Raw genomic sequence first — 26,972 nt, 5'->3', positions numbered from 1 at the left:
CGCCTGCACTCATGCCTCAAAGGTGTTATAAGTGAGCTCGCTCACGCCCAACGACCGAGCCGCTCGGTCACCTGTCCCAGACTCTTGCCCGAGCAAGTTATAAGTGAGCTCGCTCACGCCCAACAACTCGAGCCGCTCTGTCCTGCACTCTTGCCTGCAAATTATAAGTGAGCTCGCTCACGCCCAAAGACCGAGTTGCTCGGTCGGCCACCGTCCTGCACTCTTGCCTCAAGGTTATAAGTGAGCTCGCCTCACGCCCAACGATCGAGCCGCTTGGTCGTCCCACTCTTGCCCCAAGGTAGTTATAAGAGAGCTCGCTCACGCCCAATGACCGAGCCGCCGGCCGTCCTGCACTCTTGTCTCGGTAAGTTATAAGTGAGCTCGACTCACGCCCAACCCACTCCGCCCCTGCACTCTTGCCTCAAGTTATAGGTGAGCTCGCTCACGTCCAACGACCGAGCCGCTCGGTCGGCTATCCCAGACTCTTGCCTCAGTTAGGTGAGCTGCTCTCACGCCCAACGACCGAGCCGCTCACTCTTGCCTTAGTGCAAGTTATAAGTGAGCTCCTCTCACGCCTAACGACCGAGCTACTCGGTCGGCTGCCCAGACTCTTGCCTCCAGTGCAAAGTCTGCTCTCACGCCCAACGACCGAGCCGCTCGGTCAGCTCCAGACTCTTGCCCGAGTGCAAGTTATAAGTGAGCTCGCTCACGCCCAACGACGAGCCGCCTTGTCCCATACTCTTGCCTCAAAATTATAAGTGAGCTCGCTCACGCCCAAAGACCGAAGTTGCTCGGTCACCGTCCTGCACTCTTGCCTCGCAAGTTATAAGTGAGCTCGCCTCACGCCCAACGACCGAGCCGCTCGGTCGGATGTCCAGACTCTTGCCCCAGTATGAGTGCTCGCTCACGCCCAACGACCGAGCCGCTTTGGCCTCCCCAGACTCTTGCCTCAAAGGTTATAAGTGAGCTTGACTCACGCCCAAAGCCGCACCGCCTGCACTCTTGCCTCAAGGTAAGTTATAGGGTGAGCTCGCTCACGTCCAACGACCGAGCTACTCGGTCGGCTATCCCAGACTATTGCCTCAGTGCGAAGTGAGCTCGACTCACGCCCAACGACCGAGCCGCTCGGTCCAGCACTCTTGCCTTAGTGCAAGTTATAATTGAGCTGCTCTCACGCCTAACGACCGAGCTACTCGGTCGGCTATCCCGCACTCTTGCCTCTGCGAGTTATAAGTGAGCTCGCTCTCACCCCAACGACCGAGGCCATCCCAAACTCTTGACTCAAGGTGTTATAAGTGAGCTCGCTCTCACGCCCAACGACCAAGCCGCTCGGTCAGCTGCCCCGGACTCTCGCAAGTTATAGGTGAGCTCGCTCTCACGTCCAACGGCCGAGCCGCTTGGCCACTGTCCCACTCTTGCTCAAGGTTATAAGTGAGCTCGGCTCACGCCCAATGACCGAGCCGCCGGCCGGCCTGCACTCTTGCCTCAAGTTATAAGTGAGCTCGCTCTCACGCCCACGACCTCTCGGCCGGCTATCCCGACTCTTGCCTCAATGCAAGTTATAAGTGAGCTCGCTCACGCCCAACGACCGAGCTACTTTGGCCGGTCCTGCACTCTTGCCTCATTGCAGTTAAAAGTGAGCGTGCTCACGCCTAACGACCGAGCCGCTCGGCCGCCCCACTCTTGCCTCAAGTTATAAGTGAGCTCGCTCACGCCCAACGACCGAGCCGCTCGGTCGGCTGTCCCAGACTCACGCCCGTTATAAGTGAGCTCTGCTCTCACGCCCAACGACCGAGCTGCTCGGTCGGCTGCCCCAGACTCTTGCCTCAGTGCAAGTTATAAGTGAGCTCTGCTCTCACGCCCAACGACCGAGCTGCTCGGCCGACTGCCCCAGACTCTTGCCTTAGTGCAAGTTAGAAGTGAGCTCTGCTCTCACGCCCAACGACCTTTCAGTCAGGCGGGCAGGTCTCACGCTGATCGAAGCATCTTCAAGTGATCCACAATATTAACTTGAAAATCAGGTTCGCCCGTTCATTACAGTATTAATTTTCAAGTATTATACTGGTCTGACTATCTAAGTTCGTAAAGATAATTCATGGTAAAATTCTTATTTCATAAGCATAAGCCGGTTTATAAGAATGTTTGCTAGGTGCAAAAATAGCAGTAATATCAAATTTATAGGTCAGGCAGCAAATTGACTCTCACAACAGACCAAAGGGGCAAATGGAATCGAGTGGGATGGACTGCCCTGGAGGATGAGCCTCTCCAACTAATAAATCTCACGGTCACAGGCAACTACAGCAGCATAGCTCAGTGAGCGTACAAGACATTCATTGCAAAGCCAGCACCCACTATACGAGCTCAATATCTGAATTACTGTTTATGAATTACATAAGACAAGAAAGGGATACAGGCGCTGCCACAGGAAGGAACGTCCTACAGGAAGGAACGTCTTACAGGAAGGAACGTCCTACAGGAAGGAACGTCTTGCAGGAAGGAACATCCTACAAGAAGGAACGCCTACAGGAAGGAACGTCCTACAAGTCAAGAGCCACTGAGACAACTAGAGTCCAGACAGGAGTCACTGAGACAACTAGAGCCCGGACAGGAGTCACTGAGACAACTAGAGCCCGTACAGGAGTCACTGAGACAACTAGAGCCCGGACAGGAGTCACTGAGACAACTAGAGCCCGGACAGGAGTCACTGAGACAACTAGAGCCCAGACAGGAGTCACTGAGACAACTAAAGCCCGTACAGGAGTCACTGAGACAACTAGAGCTCGGACAGGAGTCACTGAGACAACTAGAGCCCAGACAGGAGTCACTGAGACAACTAGAGCCCGGACAGGAGTCACTGAGACAACTAGAGCCCAGACAGGAGTCACTGAGACAACTAGAGCCCGGACAGGAGTCACTGAGACAACTAGAGCCCGGACAGGAGTCACTGAGACAACTAGAGCACGGACAGGAGTCACTGAGACAACTAAAGCCCAGACAGGAGCTACTGGAGTTAGTTACGGGATGTGGGCACTGTCACTGGAAGGAACATCCTGAGGGTCAAAAGCCACCGGGATGTTTGAAGCTTGGGCCAGCTCCGCATGAATGGATCTGATGATGGTCTGTTGCCGAGAGATTGTGTCTTGTTTATCATTAAGGCACGTGCGGAGGAGGGATAGCTCGGTCTCATGCTCTCGCTGCAGATGCTCCTGGAGGCTAAGTTGGCGTTGCAGGTCAGACTGGTATTTCTCTTGCATCGCCTTTTCAGTGTGAACGCGAGATTTAGCAAGGCAATACAAGGCGTCTGTGTCCCTCAAGGGAGCGAGTAGACGATCTCGATCCATGGACATATTTTTTAGTTCGTGCTCCTTCTCTGCAAGCTATAGGGTGAGTTGATTTAGCCGCACTTGGGGGGATGGATGATCAACCTCATTGGAAGAGGGCGAATGCATTGTGTCAAGGAGAAACCGGGAGAAGGCAGAGTGACGAAAAATAGGAAGAAAGCAGGGGAAAAGAAGGACCTGACTTGAGGGTCGAAGGACCTGACCCGGGGGCTTTTTCCCTAGTTTCTGGTCTCTAACGACCGGTGGACTCGTCTGAGTGTGTGCAGATCAATAGCATCATCATCCTGATCCTTTCTATCCGTAGAACCGCCCGTGCGAACCTGTCCAGAGGGTACCTCACTAATTCAGCATCTCAACGACTCTCCGTCAACTTTTAGCACAACAAGGCCCGCCCTCATCCGACTCAGCTTTCGGACGGGATCAATTATTTATCTTTGAATGTTAACCGTGCTACTTCATCATTCCTGCAGCTAATGTCTCTCTAACAAATGATATCCCAAGCTATGAAAATTTCTCTGTTTATGGAAGTCTCTCCTGGATCTCCTATTATCCTAGGCTGTGAGAACCACTTTGCCCGTGGAAGTCTCTCCTAGACTCCTACTATCTCAAGTTGTAATTAAGAACCTCCCTGCCTATGGAGATCTCATCTGAACCTCAACTATGGCTGCAAGAACTTTTATGCCTGAGGAGATCTCCCGTAGACCTCAACTATCCTAGGCTACGAGAGCCTCCTTGCCTTTGGACATATCCCCTGAAATTCAATTATCCCAGGTTGTCAGAGTCTCCCTGCCTTTGAATATCTCCCCTGACCTCAACTATCCTAGGCTACGAGAGTCTCCCTACCTTTGAAGATATTCCTTGTACCTCAACTATCCTAGGCTACGAGAGCGTCCCTACCTTTGGAGATCTTTCCTGAACTTCAACTATCCCAGGCTACGAAAGCCTCCCTGCCTTTACATATCTCCCCTGTACCTCGACTATCATAGGTTGTGAAAGTCTCCCTATCTTTGGAGATCTCTCCACTGGACCTCAACTATCCTAGGCCGCAAATGCCTTCTAGCTTACTGAAGTCTCCTCTAGATTACAACTCCTTCAGTGATCTTATTTTATCAATTTTATAAACACTTCTCTAGCTAATAACCTCTTAGGTGGTGTTGTCCCTCAAGCTACGAGATTATCCCCACCTGTAGATATCCCTCGCGGACTTTGGTTTCACATACTACTTTACTTCATTATCGTTGTTAGTTATTCTTAGACCAAGAGCTAATTAAATATTGAACATTGAACTAAACAGGGCTATAGTGAAGGTTAACCAAGGGAGGTGATGGCAACAGTGTCGGCGAACCGGCCAAGCAGGAAGATTTGTACCCTCACTAGTATTTATTAGAGGTGTAAGTAAGAGGTTGTCTAATAGAAGAGAAAATAACAACCATACTTCTTTCCATGTAGGGAGTTGACTGCAACACACATATAAGATGATGGACAAGGCATGGAGGAGTCCACGTGGAAGGAAGCTTCATGCCAATATAAGATAAAGGAAGTTCGCCAAGAAGAAGGTTCTCTCTTCCATGCATGCTCTCTACTAAATTCAAATTCTATGAGTATTTTCCATTCAACACAGCAATTGATCGGCTCCGCCATTCACTACAACAAAAACCCTCATAGACATCGATTTTCCACCGGTGTCAATTACATTTTCGACCGATGTCTATGAAGGCGATGTAAAATGTCTGCCATTTTAGACATCGGGTTAAAACCGGTGTAGTATCACTTAACGACACCAGTTTTCGAATTGGTTATTAACCGGTGTAGTATCACTTAACGACACCGTTTCATCAACGGTGTAAAACCGATGTAATATTACATGGTAATAACACCAGTTTTGGCAGCGGTATATGACCGATGTAATATTAGTTAATGACACCGATTTTGCAGCGGTGGAAAACCGATGTAATATTAGTATTTTTTACCAACACAAATTTAATTTCTGAAACAGTGAAAAACCGACAGTAACCAAGAAAATACACAAATATTCACAAATTACACAAATATTCTTCATTCAACAATATCCATAAAATACACAGATATTCACAAATTACATAAATATTCTTCTTACAATAGTATCCATAAAATACACAAACATTCTTTTTACATCAAAAGCTAATAGATATCAAAATCAAGGTAGAACATTCTTTTAACAACACATTAAGGTAGAACATCGTGAGTCAAAAATCAAGCTGAGGCTACATTAAATTATGAGAATCAAAATCTGTTCAACTTGCTATACTGCTCCATTCTTCTTGCGCCTTTCATTTCCCTAATCTCACCACTTTTCACCTTCAAATGCCTAGTTTTCTGAGTTAAAACATCCACTGTTCTAATCTGTCAAATAAAAGTATCATTTGGTCTACTTAACTATAGCAAAGAACAAAAACAGAAGAATTATACATACTGCAGAAGTCCTAGAATATCACCATCAGAAAGAAATTGACATGGGACAATATACGCAATTTACATTCCATGCAAATACATGCATCATCCAAAGTTTTAAAAATTTCAAATACCTTTCCTACTCAAATGTAATCTAGCATGCATTCAGCCCACTCGAACTGCACTTCATCAATTTCAACTCTGGAGTACTTGAGATTTGTAAACTGTAAAAACACATAAATAATATATTAGTAAACCAAGACAAAAAGTCATAGTTGAAAAAGTAGTAAGAGCACCAGGTAACAAGATGACTAATTTGAATGCTTAAAAAGAGACACATACATCATTTATCTCAACCACATCATATAGTAATAGATCTATCATTCTTGGGAACTTAATATATTTCAAACCAAAAATTATTGCAACAAAGTTTTCTCATAGTTGCAATTTAATTAATTAGTACTTGATGGAGGTTCAATCTTTTCATATTCAGAATATCATTCAAATGCCTGGTGTAGCAGCAATGATTGAACACTGCGTTCAAAAATTAATTAGTACTTTAGAGCCTTCAAAAATTTCCACTGTGTTCTTCACAGACTCAACATCAATGTCTATTAGCTTTCTTGTGCTTGATGCAATGATTGAACACCTCTTTTCTCGGGCATTAGGAACAAAGGTGTTTGCTTTTTCTTCAGAAGAAAACAATGCAATACTGAAAAAAAGACATCTCAACTATCACAAACAAAAGAATGATATGTTTGTTATTAACCACTTACAAATCAAATAAAGTTGAGCTAGAATATTGAGGGTGATGGGAATTTAGATAAAGACTATTTTTTTTACTATACAAGGTTTATTAGTAAAGAGATTATTTTGCTAATCTCTTTCATCCTATATCTTTTCCAATCCATCATGGTATCTTACTAGACATAAACTCCAAACGATGCCTAACAAAATATCAAAAATAGGACCAGAGCCAAAATTCTCAAACACATCAATCCCCTTCTTCCTTTGGTTTATCTTACGACAAACATTTTCGTATATTTCCTTTACGGCACCCTCTTCTTCCCTGGTACTTTCTATACCAAACACATCAACCCTCCCATGGAGCCTCTATATAAAACAATGCATATGCACTATAACTCATGATATATGTCATGCAAACTTTATATGCATTCAGTATCATCAGTTTATGGAGGTATTAAGGAAAGATTAAAGTGATTGTTGTCTAATTCATAACCAATTCTGCCTTGATCCTTTCCAGCTTGATGTATTACCATATTAAAATTCCTAATTTCTTTCGCATGATGTGATTTTTCTCTATTCTTGTCCATTGTTTTTATGTAACTGCTAAAGTACTACTTGTGTTAACTATGAACTCTGAACAATGCTGAACAAATCATCAAGAATATTATTCTTTCCATAAGTTCTCACAAAATTGTGTATAATTGATCAAATAGTTAGCAAATGCAATTTTGTGATTGTTTTTTCAGAAAGATATATAAAGGAAGCCCTTGAGCCTCCATCCCCCAATAACTTATAATTGTTGTAAGACATTGACATTGTTGTAATACAATTTCAAAGTGTGTTGTATCCCAAAGGTTCAACTAACTAGGGCTCTGACAATATTAATCTTAACTCACCAATTAGCTTATATTGCTAGTAATACCATAGTTATCCTTCACACACCTTTTACTTAAATCACAACTTAAAGTCCTAGATAACCAAATAAAAGGATTGAACACAGAGTTAAGAAAAAATGACCTCGGTTTGTTGCGAGCATTAGCGAGTTGCAGGGCAGCAGTGTTTGTGGCAATTACTCTGATTGCATCATCAACGAGAGCTGCTAGCTAAGGATGCAATTGCAATGCAAATTAGTACTGAATGCACTTGAAATATAGAAGAGGATAAGTAATTAGATTTAGGATACCTGACCAGGAGTGGTAATGAAGAAGATATGTGTGTCATCTCCGACCACTTCCTCTACATCCTCCCTCACTTTCTCATGTGGGATGACAAAGAGAGGCTTCACAACCCTGTTTCCACAAGCTAATAAGATGTATCTAATATGAAATCAATTCTTGAAGATTTGATATCCATAAGAATAGGACACAGAATTCTAAATTCACTTTCCAAGAGTAAGTATTCTTCTGCAGACCATCAAGAACAACAACTGTATAAATTAGACAATGAACTAAATTTTCTATGCAAAGCAAGGATACATTACCACCATCACAAAGGGAACTATAAGATTATATTGTCTTGGCTTCTTTATTCATGAGCTGAAAATCACCCATCTTATGTGTACTGATTTAGTAGTTAAAGTATGCACATGAGTTAACATCTAGTAAAGTGTCACTCATGTCTAGATTATAGATTCTACATGATGGCAGTAGTGTCATCCATGTATACTTTGTTCTTGACTGTTTCTTCCACTTGACTGAACTTATTGTAGATAGTATGGCTTCACTCTATAAACTTGTATCTCTACAAAGGAGTTCTGCATACCTCAAACCTTTTACTATTTCAACCCAAACTTGGATCGGCAACAAGCTATCACTGTCCCCCTTGGATCTCATTGAAGCCACAGAATCTGTTTCAATGCCATGAATGACAACAAATCCCCCCTTTCGAACTCCGACTTTACTGTATTTTTCTTCCACATAGGCCCTGAGCTTCTTTGAGATGGGCACTCTGAGAGGAGACACTGGGTGCCTTGGCACACTGCAAAATGATCTCCCTAACCATTCCTCCATTTCATCGTACCTGAAACACCACAAGTATCACAAATGAACAATCCACAACAACAAAAGATTTTTTTTGTTTGTTTGTTTAGAATTGAGGCATCAATGGTGGTTGCCTCACATGTGGTATCCACATTCAGAGAGGTTCATGGTTGGAGAAGTGAAGGTCTCTGTGAGCAGCAGGCCTGCGCCTGCTACATTGACATTAGGGTACACGTAGCTTACTTTGTCCCGAGTAGATGTCATGAACAGGAATGCTGCATGGCCAAGTCCAGCAAGCTTGGTCGACAAGATCAAATCATATTATCGATTTTGTCAACAAATTCATAAAAAGCTAGTGAGATTTCTGATGTCATTCCATTTCAAGGATCATGTGTTTTCCCCCCTTTCATTTGTACCTTTAATAGACCGATCATGTTGACGTACTCCGTCGGCTCCGGGAAATCTTCGTCGGGGTCATACACATTCGCCCACCTCACATTCTTGTTCACCTCGTACACCTGCTTCCCCTTGGGCGAGGCAACGACATCGATCTGCACACCGGGGTACCTATCCTTGATGAGCTGGATCACGGGGAAGAAGAGGAGGTTCTCGTAGACTCCGCCGGAGATGACGCAGCAACAGAGGCACACGTCATCGCGGACCTTGGAGGCGAGCGAGGTGAGCTTGACGTTGAATCCCATGGGAAACTTGAGGTAACCGTAGAGGTTGGAGGGTTTGTCGGGAGGGCGAGGGCCCTCCTCCTACTTTCCGTCGGCGAAGAGGGATCCATACTCGATGTCGAGGTCCTCTCCACAGTCAAAGGGGCCGAGCCAAGGGTTCTTCTTCTTCTTCGCGGCGGCGACGACGAATCGGAGCCATCCTCGCTGAGGATGGTACGCCGAGGAAGAGGATAGAGCATGGGTGGGGATTGGGGAAGGGAATGCGTGGGAGATGGGGAAGGAAAAGCTACAGTAATGCGAAGAAGGTCTCCTCTTCTCACCCAAAGGGAGGAGTTGGAGGAGATACGGTGTGGTTGGATGGAGAAGGACGGGGCGTCGATCTAGGAAGGGGAAGAGGGAGATGAGGTTGAGAGAGATGGTCAAGTTTAGGTTTAGGTTTAGGTTTAGGCTGAGAGAGATGGTCGAAGGAAGGGGCGCGATATAGGTTTAGGTTTGGAGGGAACTTTGTGAAGTGTTACAAATTTTGGCTAGTGGGAAGATTAAAATATTTTATTTTGGTTCATTAACACCGAGTTTTAAAAATCACTGTTAAAATCGGCGTCTATTAACGAAAAAAAGGCGCTCATAGACATCGCCTAAAAAATCGATGTCTATGAGCGAAAATCTGTGCTCATAGACACCGGTTTTTGGAAAAATCAGTGTAAAATACTCAAAGACATTGGTTTTTGCTTAAAATCGTTGTTGTTCCACCGATGTCTATGAGGGTTTTTCTTGTAGTGACTATTCTAATTTTTCATCCTTGCTCCATCAAATATCCCTTCCTCAACAGAAGGCACTTGCTTTCATAGCTTGCTATAGCTCTTCCCTAGCGGAAGACACTTTCTTTTCAAGCATAAGCCCTTCCCCTTAGAGAAGGTAACTTTTATTTCCAAGATTATCTTGACTTAAGTATTGAAGGGAGTCGGCTTTACTGGTCATAGGTGAAATCTGCAAGTGCACGACTTTCAACAAGTAATAAAATATCTATCATATAGGATCAAAATCAATGCTAGAGGGGAGTGAATAATGTTACAAATTAAAAATGAGCAGATAGTAAAAATAAATAGTTGAATCAATCAGAGTTATCATGACAAAAATAAATTTAACTTTAGACTGATTCAATCAAGTAAGACAAAATAGTAAATATGCAGTAAATTAAGCTAACAATTTCAGCATGCAAGTTTATCAATCAAATCACAAGTAAGCATACACAATAATATAAAAAATGTGATTCTTATTTCTAATTTCTCCTAGGTGGAGAAACCTTTCAGAAAAAGAATATAAAAATTAAATCATAATAATAACACATAAGGCAACACTAAAATAAATGAAATTGTTACTCTAGATATTGCTAATCAGAAATAAAGCACAAGTTACAATGTGTCATAGTACAAAAGGAGAAGAAGAACTTAGAGCGTCAAAACAAGAGCGAATTGATAGTAGATGACTTTTGTTGAAGCTCTGCTTCGAAACTCCTTATATATACTCCATCAATCACTCGAAACCTTTTCGATTGCCTATAAAAATACTGGCATGGCCACAACTTCTATCAATAATATACCGTTAACAAAGCTCTCAGGTTGCTTGTACACCCCGCCGGTCACCTAGGTAAAGGTCAATCTTCATCGTGATCATTTTATTCTAATTGTGGATAACACCATCCCCCAGTTGCCTGGAAGCTACTCCGGTTGCCTGGACTTGTACAATCGCCTTGACCTTGTTAAATCCTTTCGTTGAGAGTTAATGCCAGCCAGTCACCTTCGGACTCCACCTAGTTGACTAGAATTGACGAAAATGCTTCACTATAGTGGTTACACGTAATGAGTATGATATAGAATGTAAAGTTACAATTATGTTGGAACTAGATGTTTAGCCTCCAGCTGACTCATCTAGATTGAGTTGCCAAGCCACAACTCCCAACTGCTTCCACCTATATTTGTTTGCCAAGCCTTCAGCTCTCAGTTGACTCTACCTGGACTTAATTCACTTAGCACCTAGCTAGAAATTTTACTACCAAGACTTAATCACTTGGACATGATTCACCTAGCCCCAAGTTACAAATTTAACTACCAATCCTTAATCATACGGACTTGATTCACCTAGTATCTAGCAAGGAATTTGTTATTTGGTCTCCAACCAAGACTTAACTCATGCTTGATCCAAATTAGGACTTTGGATGCTTATATTCACTATGACTTAGTCACTTCCTGGTTCAAAACCAGGACTTTTAATATCTGTCAAGTAACCTGCACCTACAAACTTGACACAACTGGTTAGATCATAACTAATCTAATTTTAACCTTAGTCATATATCAAAACTCTAGATTAAATATTGTGCACTCAGCACAAGCAATCTCCCACTTTTTGATGATATAAAAACTAAGTTCAAATTAGTAATCAATAATAAAAAATAAGTTTGAAATTTAGATTAATATTCAATGCATGAAAGAAGATAGGGTTACTGCAGTCATACATGAATATAATAATTGAAAATATGTCTCTCCCTAATTTTTGCTCCCCTTAATCATATAAGGAATATTAATTTGGGAAAATAATTCTTTTATCTCACTTTTTTTATTTCTATCCTCCTTTTTCATGTATAAAAAAAATTAAAAAAATATGATTCCCCTTAAATTTTGCTCCTCCTTAATCAGATAAGGAATATTAAGTTTGGGGAAATAATTCTTTTATCTCACTTTTTTTCTCCCCATTTTTTTATATATAAAAAATGGGTAAAAAGAAATATGACATAAAAAAATGAATTAGGTAACATCGAACTTGGAGGAACCAGCCATGACCCACGATAGTTTTCCACCAGTCGCTAGGGTAAATCGAGAAGTACTCGCGATGGGCAGCCAAAAACCCAGCATCCCATGGTTACGCGCCCATTTGATGGGAAATTTCATACAATTGCATCTTTACTGGGGATTGAATCGTTGGTCCTTGTGTGACAACGTGATGCCCTTACACTGTACTATAGCCCCAAGGGCAAGATAAGAAAAAAGCAATATGACATATAGTAAAGAAATAAGGAGGTTAATAATAAACTTAAGTTAGACCATAATTGGATACTTAAACAAGCAAACTCAAATCATATATCGAAATGAAAGTCAAGAATAAATAAATGTAATTAAGTCTAGGACATATCAAGTAATATGTCAACGTCAAGTCAAAGCATAATAAAGCACAGATGGTTCGACAAAGCTGAAGAAAAAGTCTTCCCTCACACTAGCCAACTACAGCTTTCCAATTTACCTCTTCATAGATAGTGGTGGGACCGACCGTGTGGGGTCGCTGGGGTGGCGGATTCCACCTTTTGCTACAATAATAAAGCACAGATTGATTAAAATCAAAATATAAGCAAAAGTAGTAGAAGTCCGATACTAGATAATAAAAATAATTGTTGGGATAGAATTTGTGGTAGTTGCCTAATAACTATCATTTTATCAGATTTTTTAAGATCATATAATCATATTTTTTGAGTTGATTATGTGTTTAAATTCGCATTTATAATATATTTCATGAGTTTTGATTCATTTAGAGTTTTGATATGATTTAAATTATTTTGTGGAATTATGTGCTAATTTATGGAATTGATTTTATAGGAAATTAGGGAGAAGGACTAATTTTTATTGATCTAGATTGTTCATCTAATATCTGAAGGAATCTTGGCCATCCATCATGATCTAGTCCATCCAAATCAAAAAGAGAGTAGAGCATGACCATTGACCTAGATTTGGAGCCTTTGATCTAGATCTAAACTGATCTAGTCGTTGATCAAGATCTGAAACATTCTGAACCATCCATTCAAATATGATGGGATTCAAATGAGAAGCTATAGTAACGAGAAAAGGATCATCAATTTTCTACAGGGGCGAGGAGATTACTATTCCACCATGATCGCTAGCCACCAGAGCTTGATGCTTCCCATTCATTTAGGTCTAGGACTTTTCCTACCTCGTCCATCTTCATTTTTGCATCCATTGAAGGTTTGGCTATCATCTTCACCATCGGTGAGGCGCGTGATAGAGAATGAAGAGGAAGAATATGTAGGTGATCTGTGGCCAGCTTGAAGGGGGGTTGGCTAGACGGTACCCCCAAATCGAATGCTTCCTACATATTTGTTAGTTGCGCAAGCAGAAATACAATAATACAAATATAAATATGAAAGCTAAATATTAAAGGAAAGAATACAAACTAATACACGTCGATGTAACGTGGTTCAGAGATAACTTGCTCATACTTCAAGGTTGTCCGTAAGGTAGACGATCCCTCAATCCGTCGGTGGATTAGTCCCCGGAAACTCCGGCTAGCTCAAACCTCCTTGTGGGTGGAGAAACCTCACCACAACACTCACCAACAACACTTGAACACAAGGGAAACCTTGAGCACCTAGTGACTACTAATTAGGCTTTAACCAAGTCTAATTTCGTCACCTTGGCCGGCCATCCCAAGCTCCTTCTTAAAGAGCTAGGAAGAAATCAGCAAGCTGATTTGCCCGTTACCAATCGATTGGTCCTTGCACCAGTCGATTGGTGCCAGCCTAACAGCATGCCAACGGCTATCTACCAGTCGACTGGCCCCAGGACTAGTCGACTGATCCCAGCCATTTCGGGCACAGAGAGCTTCTGTGCTCACCACCAATCGACTGATCCCAGCACCAGTCGACTGGTACAACCCTATACCTAGGGTTCCCATCCCGAGTACATTTCTCTCAGCACTCGGGCCCTCACGACTCACTTGACTCTTCTTTGCAGTTTTGACCTCTTGCCATCAAGCCTACTTCCTTTGGTTCTCATCCCTCAGATGCATCTAAGCCCGCGGCTCATCCACAATGCCACCCTTCACGTATGCCTCGAAGTCGCTTCCCTCGGCCATTGTCCTTGCTGCCTTGTTCACGGTCCCTCGGATGCTCCATCCTTCACCGGACCCGAAGCCATCAAGCTGAATCACATGTGTACCCTGCAAACCTGCACACTCACATACACATATCAAATAACGAGGGTAATCCTAACTTAAACCCTTTGCCAAAACTCTAAAACACATGGTCACACGAACCATTGGGATTGCTCCAACAGAATAGTGATCCAGATCCGACGATTCCTTGGGATTTTCTAACTCACCGAAACCCTAACTTCACATCTTTACAACTTTGATGGCCATCATGCCATCATTGCCATCTTCACATTTATGATCAGTCCTCAGTCATCATAGAATTTAGAGGTAGTAATCCTAAACATTTCACACTATTCTATGTGTTTACAAACACAAGCAAGTTATACCATTGATATTTTATGAGATACTAGCTACCTAGATATATAGGAACATGTTGTCTATGATAGATCTTAAGCTAAGTCCATTTTAGCTTGATAAGAAGTAAAACAAAATTCTTTATGAGATTAAAATACTATAATTTTTGAAATCATATTTTGAAACTAATAAACATGAAAATATGATTGGAACAACTCCTAGTCTAATTGTTCAAAAATTAGCTCCCCCTAGGTTAGAGCTCTAACAGTTATACTATTATTACAAAATAACATATATGTATGCATGAACATATGAACATACATATTATACACAAGATAATAGTTATACTATTATTACAAAACCTCATTGATTCAATGAAGGAAAGAAAATAATAAACAGTGGCAGTAGAACAAAAAAATAAAATAACTCGAACATAAATCTAAACTCGAGTGAAATCAACAGTCAGAGTAGGATCGAGACGTGCTAGAGGGGGAAGTGAATAGCACTCGTGGATTTTTCACTTTTTGAAAACACAATCAGAGATAAACACAACGGAATAAGAACAAGTAGAGAAAACAACGACACAAGTTGGTTAGTTGGTTTTACTTGGTTCGGAGCCTGTGACGACTTCTACTCCAAGGTCCACACTCATTGAGTATTTACTTTGGAAAATTCACTAATAAATCAGAGAATTGCAAGTACAATAATTTAAATAAAATAATTAAAATTATATCGACTGATATGGGTTATGATAAGTGGACCCTTTGCAAGAGAGAAAAAGGGGACAATATGGAAGACGGAAAAAAGGTCTGACTTGGTAAGAGTGTTGCTACACGTTGGGCAGGCAGACACCGGTCGAACATAATAGACTGGCCGAGCATATGAGTTCGACAAGCAAAGACCGGACAAGTGGAAGACACCGACCGAACGTAGAAATAGTTAGCCCTAAGCTGTCCAGAAGGCTTATGTGTGTCTTACTGGTTAATCTCGGTCGATAAGGTAGGACCGGCTGAGCACAGGGGCATTTTGTCTCGCACGATCCTTAGCATACGACCGACCGAGGGAAGGTCTACCGGGCAATAGTATTTGTATACGCCCGACTGGTTAATCTCGGTCGATAAGGTAGGACCAGCCGAGCTCAATAGACCGACCGAGCACAGAGGCATTTAATCTCGCACGATCCTTAGCCTACGGCCGACCGAGGGAAGGTCTACTGGGCAATAGTGTTTATATACGCCCGACTGGTTAATCTCGGTCGATAAGGTAGGACCTGTCGAGCTCAATAGACCGGCTAAGCTTGGAAAGTAGATCGAGCATAAAGGTCTTCAACCTGGCAAGGTTTCTGGCATATTTATAATTATAAAGTCCTGGTCGAGTATAGAATACCGGTCGAGAGTAGCACAACAAAAGATATTCCTCATATATACAGAATTTCTAGGAAATGAATTGAGTGTGTACCTTAGCAAATCTCGGTTACTTACCTTTTCTCCAAGATTCGAAAGTCCGGTGACGATTTCCTTAATCTTTGAGTGCAGATGTACGATTGTTCCGTTTTCTTCAAGTCGCAGGTTGGTGAGCTGGTTGCGAAGTAAATCCCGTCTTGCAAGCTTGGCTTCGGACGTTCCTTCGTGCAGCTCAAGGAACTTTTCCCACAATTCCTTTGCTGAGTCATAGTTGTCGATCTAGTTGACTTCTTGTGGAGGAAGAACGCTCAGCAGATGAAATTCTGCCTTGCCGTTTGCCACGTAGTAGACCTGCTCCTTTTTCATCCATTGGTATTTTTCTTTACCTTCTGGTGCTATAAAACCAAACTCCATTATTAATAATAAATCGAAATCAATTTTAAAAAAATACCTGCTTTTGCTTTTTCGAGCTAGCGAATTCCCCTTCGAATTTCGGCGGGTAGATGCTTGGTCCGGCCATTGATTCGGTGCTTCGTTCGGTGATTAGTCCTCCTGAAGCGTCCTAGCTCTGATACCACTTGTTGGACCATGTTGGCCGGTTAGAAGGAGGGTTGAATAGCCCTGCAAAAGTAAAAGAAAACTACCCTTCTCAAACTCTCAAAATAACACTTGTATAAAATAAATAAAAGCAATAAACTAAAAGAGGAGGCACCAGATTTGACTTGGTTACAACCGGGGAGGTTGTTAATCTAAGGAATGTGTCACACTAGTATCTCCTTCAGGCGGAGGAGCCTCTTACAACAATGATACACAGAAAAATAAAAGCTAAACTCTAAAGAAAGCGTACAAGTGTTGGAAATGCTAATTGCTTGTGTTGATTGAGCTTCTTGGACTAAGGCTATATTTATAGCCTTGGTCGGGGTGTCTGGAAGTGTTCTAGGCGCCTGGGAGGGGATAAAACTTTATCCCTTCTCGTAAAGATCACGTTTGACCGTGACCAGGATAAAACTTTGGGTTCGGGCGCCCGGAATGGTTACGGGTGCCCGGACGACAATAGTCAACAAAGTTGACTTTTGGTCCGGTCCCACTGTTCCGGTGTTGCTCGCCTCGGTCCGGGTCTTCCGCTCCGGCTCTGCTCGCTTGGGTGATTTCAGCCAACCGAAGTAAGGCTCACCCGAACCCAATTTAGGCCTTCTCGAGCAACCATGTGTTAGGATGTATACTAAAAGCCTAGTTTTTTGTAAACATTTATTTAAGAATCACATTGGTCAAATGTCTACATTTATGTTAAATGTAGTTGTACATTTAATTTATATTGTAGATAACATGATGTGTGGTGCCATACAGAAGATCATGTTATCAGTTCCTTATAAATTATAAATAGTAGCTCATAACTAAGATGGAATGAGGCAAATCATTGGAATAGTTATAGTGTAATTTGGTATTAGTTTATCTTAACTATAAAATTACACTAGTACACTATGTGTGTATTGAGCAGGACCATTTGAGGTTATTTTTTTTATACTGACTACATAAAAGAACAAAACCTCTGTTATTATGGATGCGCGTACTCTTAATCCTGATATAATAACAAGCACATATACTTAGTATGTATTTCTTTAATTTATTAATGGGTGAGATTTAGTTCATTAAATCAATAGACCCGATAAGTTGAGAAATAATATTATTTATATGGTGTGTTGTTGATTATAGAAGGAAACTGTGTCCTAGTAATCTAGGTTGATGATGTCCCCTTGAGGAGCTCATAAGGATTGTCATGTAAACCCTTCAGGTGGACCTAGTCTTGCATGACAATGAAGTTGAGTAGTACTACTCTTGGAGCTAGATATTAATTAAGTGAGTTGTCAGTAACTCATTTAATTAGTGGACATTCGATATCTTAAATACAGGGAGATTAATGCACTCATGATAAGAAGCAACCCATAATATAATTTGGGATTGGTGCGGTAGTTCAATAATAATTCTTTAGTGGTATAAGTTATTATTGATGAACTTGAGTTGGGTGTTCGGGGCGAACACAGGAAGCTCAAGATCATCGGGAGACCAAAACCAATTTTTCCTCTCGGTCCCTGTTGTAGCCTTTATAAAGCCATGTATCCACCCTAAGCCCATCTTCTAGTCCATGTTGTGGCCGGCCAAGCACATCTTGATGTCCAAGATGTGGCCGGCCAATTCCTTCATAGAGCCCAAGCAGGGGTCGGCCAAGCCATGCTTGGTGACCAAGCATGGGGCCGACCAAAGTAAAAGGAAAAGGAAGTTTTTGATTAAAAACAAAATTTTGTTAAAATTTTTCCTTATTTATAGTTATCTACAATGGTTAAAAGAGAGATTTTATTTTTATTAAAATCTTTCATTTTTTGTAGTTATCTACAATGGTTAAAAGAAATATTTTAATTTTGTTTAAAACTTTTCCTTTTATAGCCATCTACTAAGGGAATTTAAAAGAGATATTTTAATCTTTCCTTTAATAGCCATCCACATGCATTTAAAAGAGAGTTTTAAATTTTAAAATCTTTCCTTAAATGAGAGATTTTAATTTTTGATAAAACTTTCCTTTTTGGTAACCATGATTTAAAAGAGAAGTTTTAATTTTAATCTTTCCTTTTTTGTAGATGTCTACATGATTTAAAAGAGAGAGATTAATTTTAAAACTTTCCTTTATTACCATGTACAATAAAAAATTTAGAAAAGAGAGATTTTAATTGTTATTAAAATTTCTTTTTTTAAAGGGAGCCCACAAATAAGGAAGTTTTAATTATGTTTAAAACTTTCCTTTTTTGTCATGAGCAAGGATTATAAAAGAAGAGGAGGTGATGCCTTATTGTGAAAAAAAAACACATATTATTATTCTCCTCTTCCCCTTGCTTGTGGTCGGCCCTCTCCTTCTCTCTTCCCTTAAGGCCGGCAGCATCTATATTCCCTTCTTCCTCCTTTTCTTCCTTCTAAGGCCGGAGCTTGAAGAAGAAGAAAGGAGAAGACAAGAAGTACCTAGGTGGTCGGTTGCTTGGAGGAGAAGAAGAAGAGAAGGAGTTTCCTATTTTTGGCATCCCTTGGTGGCTCGAGAGTCTTGGAGGAGAAGAAGTGGTTCGGGTGGATTCCATCTTGGTAGATCATTGCCCACACAACCGTGCTAATGTCCCTCTGGACTTGACTTCATCATTCCTGCAGCTAATGTCTCTCTAACAAATGATATCCCAAGCTATGAAAATTTCTCTGTTTATGGAAGTCTCCCCTGAACTCCTACTATCTTAGGATGCGAGAATCTCCTTGCCCATGGAAGTCTCCCCTAGACTCCTACTATCTCAAGCACTACAAGAAAACATGGCTTCAAAGACGAAAAATTCTGTTTCTGAAAGTCATTTTTCTGTCTCTAAAGAATGTTTGAGACGGAATATTCCGTCTCAAAAATCCGTTAGTGAAAGCCCCGTAGCTAATTTTGAGACAGAAATATTCCGTTAATAATTTCAAAAACAGATTTAAAAATTGTTTATAAATTTTTTTTTAATTTAACTAAATGAAATTAATTTAAAATACAAATTTTGTTTCTAATTTTGTTTTAAATTTGTCTTTAATCTGTCTCAAATTACCTAACAAATATAATCTTTAATCTGTTTATCAATCCATTTATAATTCTGTTTATAAATCCACATATAAATTTATTTTCAAATTTATCACTAATTTTATCTATATTTCATATCTACATATTACTTTACAATAAACAATCACAAATTTCAAATAAATTAAAAATATTAAAATAACAAATTTCTAAATCCAACAGTATAATATGATTACCATTGAGATAAATAAACATTCACATAGTCTTGAGATAAAAGCAATCATACATTATGATTCCAATTTTCTTTTCCTTTCAATAATTTCATCCTCCATCCTCTTTCTAGTAGTATGCATGTCTTCAATTTCTTCTGATAATTCTTTATTCATCTTATTAGAGCAAATCTGTTGAAACTTTAATTATTTTATCTTCCAAAGTGTCCATCGCGTTGAAGTTCATACACGATCCCCTTGCATGATTCACCCATCACATCACATCACTGTAGACTGCCACCTTTTAGCAAATTTTTCACCCACCACATCATTATTGAAGATTGAATGAAGAATGAGTAGAGTAGTCATCAACATTCTGTTTTTCTCTATTTTGTTCCTGTTCATATTACATTAACTTATATTAGTCTAATAAATATAAAAATAAACAAATGAGATACATACATGATATAATATAAAAATAATGAAAAATTAATTATTTTAACTTACACTAACTCAGGTCGATTTGTTATCCGCGAACTCTCTGATACCGTTGCTAAAAATTAAAAGAATAATGCAGACAGATTTTCCAATAATAGAAGCAAATATTTTGAATCTTTATAAAGGCTTCACATAGAACTTGAAGATTGTCAAATATTCTGAATAAATGGAAGTATCATTGACACCTGTGAAAGTATCATATGAAAGGTTAGAGAAAAACAATAGGCTAAGTCAAGGAACTTAAAAATTCAATCTAGTAAAAATTTTCTTCTCTATATGTCAGAGAAAAACAATCAATTATTATTCAACTAATATTCATAATGCAAAACTTCCTTTGAACACCATGTCTGCTATTGTATAAATCAGGATGCAAGTTTGATAGGAAATCAAATCCTTTTAAAATTATAGGTTACTTGCAAGAAAAACCCAGTTGAAGAAACAATTATTAAAATGGGTTTTAAAGCAGCCAAGTGTAATACAATACATCAACATTAACAATAAGATGGGAAGGAACTAGTAAAGAAATACCTTCTTTTGGTGATCAGAGAGATTTGAAGAAGATGACCTCATCTTTGAAAGTTGAAAATAAACCCTTTGCAATAAGACAAAACCTTGGATCTTAACTTCATCGAGTAGTGCAACCATTGGCAATTTTATGAATTACTAAAGAGATGAAAAACAGGCAGTGAAATGGTTTGAAGAACATTATTGCATTTGCAATGCACCATAAGCTTATGAAGAGAAATGAATGTTGAAAGATGAAAAGGAAATTTGGGAGTACTTTTTTTTTTTTGTGATGATCAACTCTAATGAAGAAATTGTCCAACTATTCGCAACGACTCTGCAAAGGAGCTAAGAAAACACAAACACATTCAATGAGTTCAGCTCGAATAGTGTTGAAAAATTACTCATACTAGAAGCAGCAGAGAACAAAGCCACACACCTTGCACAAGAAAGGAATAAAACTAAAGACAAGGACTGCACAACTCCAGAGGAAATATAACCATAAGTAAGAGATTGCAATTGCAAAATAATCTCAGTAACCAATTTAATATAGTATCCAGAAATCTTGTGACAGAAATAGAGGACACAGGTTGAACTAATTTCCAAGCCTTTGGCAAGCAAGTTGGCACACCATTGACAATGAAATGAAGCAAAATAATTAAGCGGTTGCTTGTAAGCAAGTTTCTAGTGTGTGGAACTCAACATATTTGGAGAAGCAAAAGACAAAACTTGCAAAAGGAAATACAGACTAAAATCAAAATCAACTAAGCAGAAGAAACACTAAAGAAATATTAATCAACAAAATGTCGCATTGGTAGAATCAACATTGAAGCAAACAAGAAATGTCAAAGAATAAAGGTTTGTCTTGAAAACAAGCATTGTTATTCGAAATGGATGTATGTTGAAGTTTAATTCCAGAAAAATTAAGAAATTTACAACATGAAGATCATATTTTGCAGAAGAGAATGGATTGTCGATGGAAAAAAATCAATCTTTAGTTGGAAAGCAAGAAGAAATAGAAAATGCAGAGGAAGTAGATATCAATCATCCAGTAGCCAACAAATGCAGCAACAATCACACCAAAATCAATCCCTAATCCAACATGAAAGGAAATGCAGCCGGGAAAAATCGCCTCATTTTCAATCGGGTCTACTCACCTATTCTGATGGTCACTTCTTCCACTTCCAGGAGGTATTCTGGCGGCAGGTAGAAGGCGGAGGCAGCAAGGCACTTGCGCACAATGCCGATGTCGAAGAGGATCACGCCAAAGGTGGGATCGGTGACCATGATCCCCATAACCAAGAATTTAAGGAACAACTCCTCCTGCGCCCACCCGACCACCCGACAGAGTGCCATAGCTGAGGTTCCCCCGCACCTCGTTGTCGAAGTAGGTGATCCTGTCTTCGTAGTGCGCATAGCAGGGGCCATAGAGTCGGACCTCGAGGAGACCAGAGGCGTCGTCGTAGGAGAAGCACTTGATGAACTTGGGGATCAGCTTGTCAGGGAGGCTGTGGTTCCAGAGGAGGTCATGGATGGTGGTGGAGCATAGGTGGATTTAAAAACATAGATTCTACAATGCGATTTGGGGAAGAAAAAATCTTAATTTGGTCGCTTTCGATCTTGGCAAAGGCGACGATGTAGAGCACTGGAGGCTTACCAATGTCGGCTTTGAAGCGGCCACGAGCATCCTTGCCGCCATGGGCGTCCTTGTCGTCGTAGCCCAGTCATCCTCACCGCCATGCGAGGTGCACGACTTGCTCGTGAGGAGGCTTGGTTACAAGGAGGAATTAGGTCAAGAGCGATGAAAGAGGAAAGGCAAAAGAAATAATAAGTTAAAGGGAAAATAAATTATTTAGATTTATATGTATTAATATTATTTTTTAATAAATTTATATGAAATATTATTTTAAATTTACTTTATATTTTATCTTAAATTCTTTTTAGATATTATATTTTTTTAAATGAAATACGTTTGTATTTTTTTAACAAATCTATGTCAATTTAAAATGGACATTTTTTCATCTCAAATTTTCATTAAATTTTAAAGGAATTTTTTATAAAATTACACAATTTCAAATTGTATTTATAATTTATATTTATTTATTAAAATTTAGTTATAATTTTGTCAACAAATAATTTTAATTTTACTATATTTATAAACATACTACTAAATTATGTAGTAAATTCATCTCTGATTTACATAAATTTGAAATGAATTTTATTTCTGTCAAAAAAAATTATCTCTAATTTATATAAATTTAAAACGGATTTTTTTCTGTCTCAATTTTTCAATAAATTTTAAACAAAATTTTTGATAGAAATTATATCGTTTCAAATTTTGTTTATAAACAGTATTTATTTTCGTTTTTTAAAAAATTATTTCTAGTTTCGTCTCAAATTCATTTCAATTTCCATTTTAAGTTATTTTTTATTTTATTAAATTGAAACAGATTAGTAATTTTGTAGTAAATCCGTCTCTGATTGACCTAAATCTGAAACAGATTTTAATTCTGTCTCAAAAATCTGTTTCTGAAGCCCTATTTTCTTGTAGTGAAGCTATAAGAACCTCCCAGCATGTGGAAATCTCCTCTGAGCCTCAATTATGGCTGCAAGAACCTCTCTGTCTGTGGAGATCTCCCGTGGATCTTAACTATCCTAGGCTACGAGGGCCTCCTTGCCTTTCGATATATCCCCTGGACTTCAATTATCCCAGGTTGCCAGAGCCTTCCTACCTTTGAATATCTCCCCTGAGCTCAACTATCCTAGGTTACGAGAGTCTCCCTGCTTTTGAAGATATTCCTTGTACCTCAACTATCCTAGGCTGCGAGTGTTGGAGTGTATACTAAAAGCCTAGCTTTTGTAAACATTTATTTTTGAAATAAAAGAATCACATTGGTCAATATCTATATTTATTTGTTAAATGTAATTATTCAATTAATTTATATAAGTAGCTAACATGGTGTGTGGTGTCACACACAGAAGATAATGTTGTCGGTTCTTTATAAATTATAAACAGTTGCTCACGAGTAAGATGGAAAGGAACAAACCATCGGAATAGTCGTAGTGTAATTAAGTATTAGTTTATCTTGATTAATAAATTACACTGGTACACTCTAAGTGTATTGAGTAGGACAATTTTAGGTAAGTTATTTTTGTACTGACTTAATAAAAAAACTAGACCTTAGTTATTATGGAAGTGTGTGCTCTTAATCCTAATACAATAATAAGCACATATATTTAATATTTATTTCTTTGACTTATCAAAGATATTCCTAGGCTACCGCTGAATATAAAAGAACTAGACCTTTGAATATCTCCCCTGACCTCAACTATCCTAGGCTACGAGAGTCTCCCTGCCTTTGAAGTTATTCCTTGTACCTCAACTATCCTAGGCTGCGAGAGCATTCCTACCTTTGGAGATTGATCTTGTCCGAGTGCTGAGTCGATGGACGTTGGGACATGACACTCCTGTTGATTGATCGAAGAGTCCAAAGACGTAGATCCCTTGCCGTTGTGGACCTGCAAACACAGTGCCGAGACGGGGAGGGGTTCCCCGGCGATGGCCCTCCGACGCTCAAGTCAAACCTCCGACAGAAAGAAAGAAAGAAGTAGAGCAGAAGCGAGAACTGTAGCAACAGTAGAGATGTGTGCATACCTCTATCGGTGTCTGGGGGTCCTTATATAAGGCTCCACAGAGGCGCGTGCACGCTCCCCGAGCGTGCATGTTCCTCAAAGCATACCTGGAATGGATGTGTCAGGAAAGCATGACTGACACCCTACCTTAATAGCACGAGCATATCTCTGACGTGACAGTGGAAGCTTCCACCGTACGATTCTCTGTCCGACCAGGCCGCTGGCCATGCCTCTTGTCGGCGACACTGGTTCCCAGGAAGATCTCTCCACCCGCACCCTTTGTCCTTTACTGGGGCGAGCGGAGGAACCACTCGGCCAGTGCCTTTCCCGGGTCGACCGGGGGAATTGCTCGGCTAGTACCTTTCCCGGGCCGAGCGGAGGCCTGTCGGCTGATGACCTTCAGGCTGATGCTCGCTCGTCCGAATGCCGCGTCTACTGTTAGCCGAGCGAGATGGTTGTTTAACCTCCGTTTCTTCCCACTTTGCTTTATGAGCATTGGAAACTCGTCGTCAGGTCGAGCTGTCGAGATATCGGGTAGACTAATCCTCCTGCTAATCAGGAAGATAGCCCGCCCAGTTGAACGTCTGCCAGGTGTTGACCAGTTTGACCTTCCGCCGGGTGGGCCCCCTCATATTACCGCCGGATCACATGCCTTCCCTTCAAGTGTAGTCGAAGGAGGCTGAAAGTCCGATTGACTGGACAAATAGCCTGGTGAGTGGCTGGCCGGTCAGTTATTAGCTGAGTGGGATCCCGCTCGGTCTCCATAGGACTGATCTTTCTCCCCCGGTCGGCGATTCATGCCTCTGCACCTGGCTATTTTGGATACTTTTCCTTGCCGCCTTTGAAGGGGTGCGGGTCGGTCAGCTAATGCTGACGCCGTCCAAATCTCCTCATGATGTGTGCAAATCCTTTCCATTAAGGTCTAGCACGCACCCATTAAATGCTAACCTGTGGGACGATGCCACATGTCGCTGGCGCAGTTTTCGCACATCTGAGGTGACAGCTGCTGATATGACATTTGGCGATTCGAATTCAACGGTCGAATGTGTGCCCCGATTCCTGTGCCCTAGATCGGACGGCCCCGATCAATCACGTCCATCTTTATCAAGCCGTGGGGCGGCTACCGCTGCATCGCTTTCGTCTTCCGCAAGCTCCAGCGGTTCCGTGCGCTTGTTGTGCTCCGGCGGTTCTGCGTCTCAGTGCTCCAACGACCCTTATTCCGTAAGCTCCTCCTCCCTCCACCACTGCGTTGTTTTTGGCTTGGCGAGCCCGCCTTCAGTCGATCTTTCTTTTTGCTTTTTCCGGCAGTCTTCTGTATCGAACCCTCCGCCCTGTTTTCCGACGATGGTCAGTTCCTTAGCTTGTAGCCCGCTGACCTTACTCCCGGCCCATGGTACACCGCCTTGGAGACTCGGTTCGACGCAAGTGACGCGGCGAGCCTGGTAGGTGCCTTTGAAATCCCTTCTGACCATGAAATAATTTTGGCCTCACCTTCCGACCGACCGCAAATCCCGCGCGAACGACACCCAATTCTTTTACTGCGACCAATTTTTGGCCAGTCTGCGATTCCCCATCCATCCCTTTATTATTGAAGTCTGTAACTATTTTAGCCTTCCGCTCGCCCAGCTTGTCCCTAACTCCTTCCGTCTCTTGTTCGGGGTTGGGGTACTGTTCAAAGTCCACAACATTCCCCTTAAGCCTCAAATATTCCACTACTTCTATTACCCTAAGCAGTCCGAGCTGGGCACTTATCTCTTCCAGTCTCGGATCGGCTTAGTCTTTTTTAATAAAATGCTCACTTCCAATAAACATTGGAAGGACTACTTCTTTTATATAAGGCTCCCCGAGTTGCCTCCTTTCTGAACCAAGTGGCAGGTTGGACTCCCCCCTCCCCCCGAGCTGAAGAGATACAAGACCCAGCCAGCGTACCTCCATGCGGCCAACATGCTAGCCGGCCTGAAGCCGGATATCAACAAGTTGTTACCGGAGGGCGTGCTATACATGTTCAAGCTGAGTCCGATCCGAACGTATCTCCCGGGCGGCTTAGGTGAGAAATTTCCTTGACTTTTTTCTTTGGATCTAACTGATTTCCTCTCTTTTTCTTACAGCTAACACCATGATGAAGTCGGTGGCGCTCGACCTGCTGAAACTTAAAGCTGCCGAGGCTGAGGCAGCTGCTGCGAAGGAGATGGAGAGGCTCGGGCTAACGCCGGCCGGCTCCCATGAGGGTGAGAGCGAGGAAGCTCCGACTACTGGTGGTGGGTCCGCCGGTCGGACGTCACATATTGAGGTTTCTGGGGAGGTTGCCCCCTCCAGCGTGCAGCCGGCTGCTCGACCTAAAGAAACCGAGTCTGTTGGCAATGAAGAGCCACTAAACAGACGCAAACGACGCCGAACGGGCACGCCAACCCATTCGGCTTCCTCGGTGGTGAGAGCGTCCGAGGAGACGGGTGTCCCCCATTGGCCACGGAGACCGTGGAAACTATCTCCTCCGATAGGACACCTTCGCAGTGCGACCTCCCGTCTGATCCGGTCGTTGCTCAGCTGCTCAACGTCTTGCCCCCCCCCCCCACTCGTAAGAGGATTCTTCGATCATGAATCCATTCCACTCCGATCGGCCCCTCCTTCAGCACGACGGTATCTTCTCCGTCCACCCAGAGCGATCGTCGGTCAATAAAGGCA

The 26,972-nt window shown here is 41.4% G+C and overlaps 2 protein-coding genes across 9 annotated transcripts; both read right to left on the bottom strand.

Moving 5' to 3' along the window:
• Positions 1-6,311: 6,311 nt before the first annotated feature.
• LOC122019179 (photosynthetic NDH subunit of subcomplex B 1, chloroplastic-like) lies at positions 6,312-9,198 on the bottom strand. Its single transcript, XM_042576677.1, has 6 exons — positions 8,914-9,198; positions 8,637-8,794; positions 8,280-8,537; positions 7,702-7,807; positions 7,536-7,621; positions 6,312-6,483 (listed from the first exon to the last, which is right to left on the bottom strand). Exons 1-6 carry the CDS (start codon positions 9,196-9,198, stop codon positions 6,312-6,314), a joined length of 1,065 nt encoding a protein of 354 aa, XP_042432611.1.
• Positions 9,199-19,656: 10,458 nt separating this feature from the next.
• Positions 19,657-22,462, bottom strand: LOC122021007. 8 transcript variants are annotated; one of them, XR_006122413.1, is made up of 6 exons: positions 22,315-22,462; positions 21,815-22,227; positions 20,935-21,005; positions 20,682-20,816; positions 20,163-20,338; positions 19,657-20,052 (listed from the first exon to the last, which is right to left on the bottom strand). XR_006122413.1 is itself a non-coding variant. In XM_042579076.1 (3 exons), exons 2-3 carry the CDS (start codon positions 22,083-22,085, stop codon positions 20,271-20,273), a joined length of 339 nt encoding a protein of 112 aa, XP_042435010.1. In that variant the 5' UTR covers positions 22,086-22,227; positions 22,315-22,462; the 3' UTR covers positions 20,162-20,270. The 8 variants fall into 8 exon arrangements, 1 of the variants encoding a protein (XP_042435010.1); XR_006122414.1 differs by having other exon boundaries at positions 20,935-22,227; XR_006122412.1 differs by having other exon boundaries at positions 20,682-21,005.
• Positions 22,463-26,972: the final 4,510 nt, after the last annotated feature.

This window comes from Zingiber officinale, chromosome 9A (genome assembly GCF_018446385.1).
Source record: "Zingiber officinale cultivar Zhangliang chromosome 9A, Zo_v1.1, whole genome shotgun sequence".
NCBI lineage: Eukaryota > Viridiplantae > Streptophyta > Magnoliopsida > Zingiberales > Zingiberaceae > Zingiber > Zingiber officinale.
This window is presented reverse-complemented; position numbering and strand designations above follow the sequence as displayed.

Bases quoted from the DNA above. Each gene is read 5' to 3' on its own strand.
- LOC122019179 (XM_042576677.1), bottom strand. From the start codon at position 9,198: ATGGGATTCAACGTCAAGCTCACCTCGCTCGCCTCCAAGGTCCGCGAT. The intron at 8,538-8,636 runs GTGAGGCAACCA...GTGGTGTTTCAG, and splicing joins TCTGAATGTGGATACCACAT to GTACGATGAAATGGAGGAAT. The intron at 7,622-7,701 runs GTATCCTAAATC...TTGCATCCTTAG, and splicing joins TCATTACCACTCCTGGTCAG to CTAGCAGCTCTCGTTGATGA.
- LOC122021007 (XM_042579076.1), bottom strand. From the start codon at position 22,085: ATGGCCCCTGCTATGCGCACTACGAAGACAGGATCACCTACTTCGACA. The intron at 20,339-21,814 runs GTGAGTAGACCC...ATACTTTCACAG, and splicing joins AGAAGTGACCATCAGAATAG to GTGTCAATGATACTTCCATT.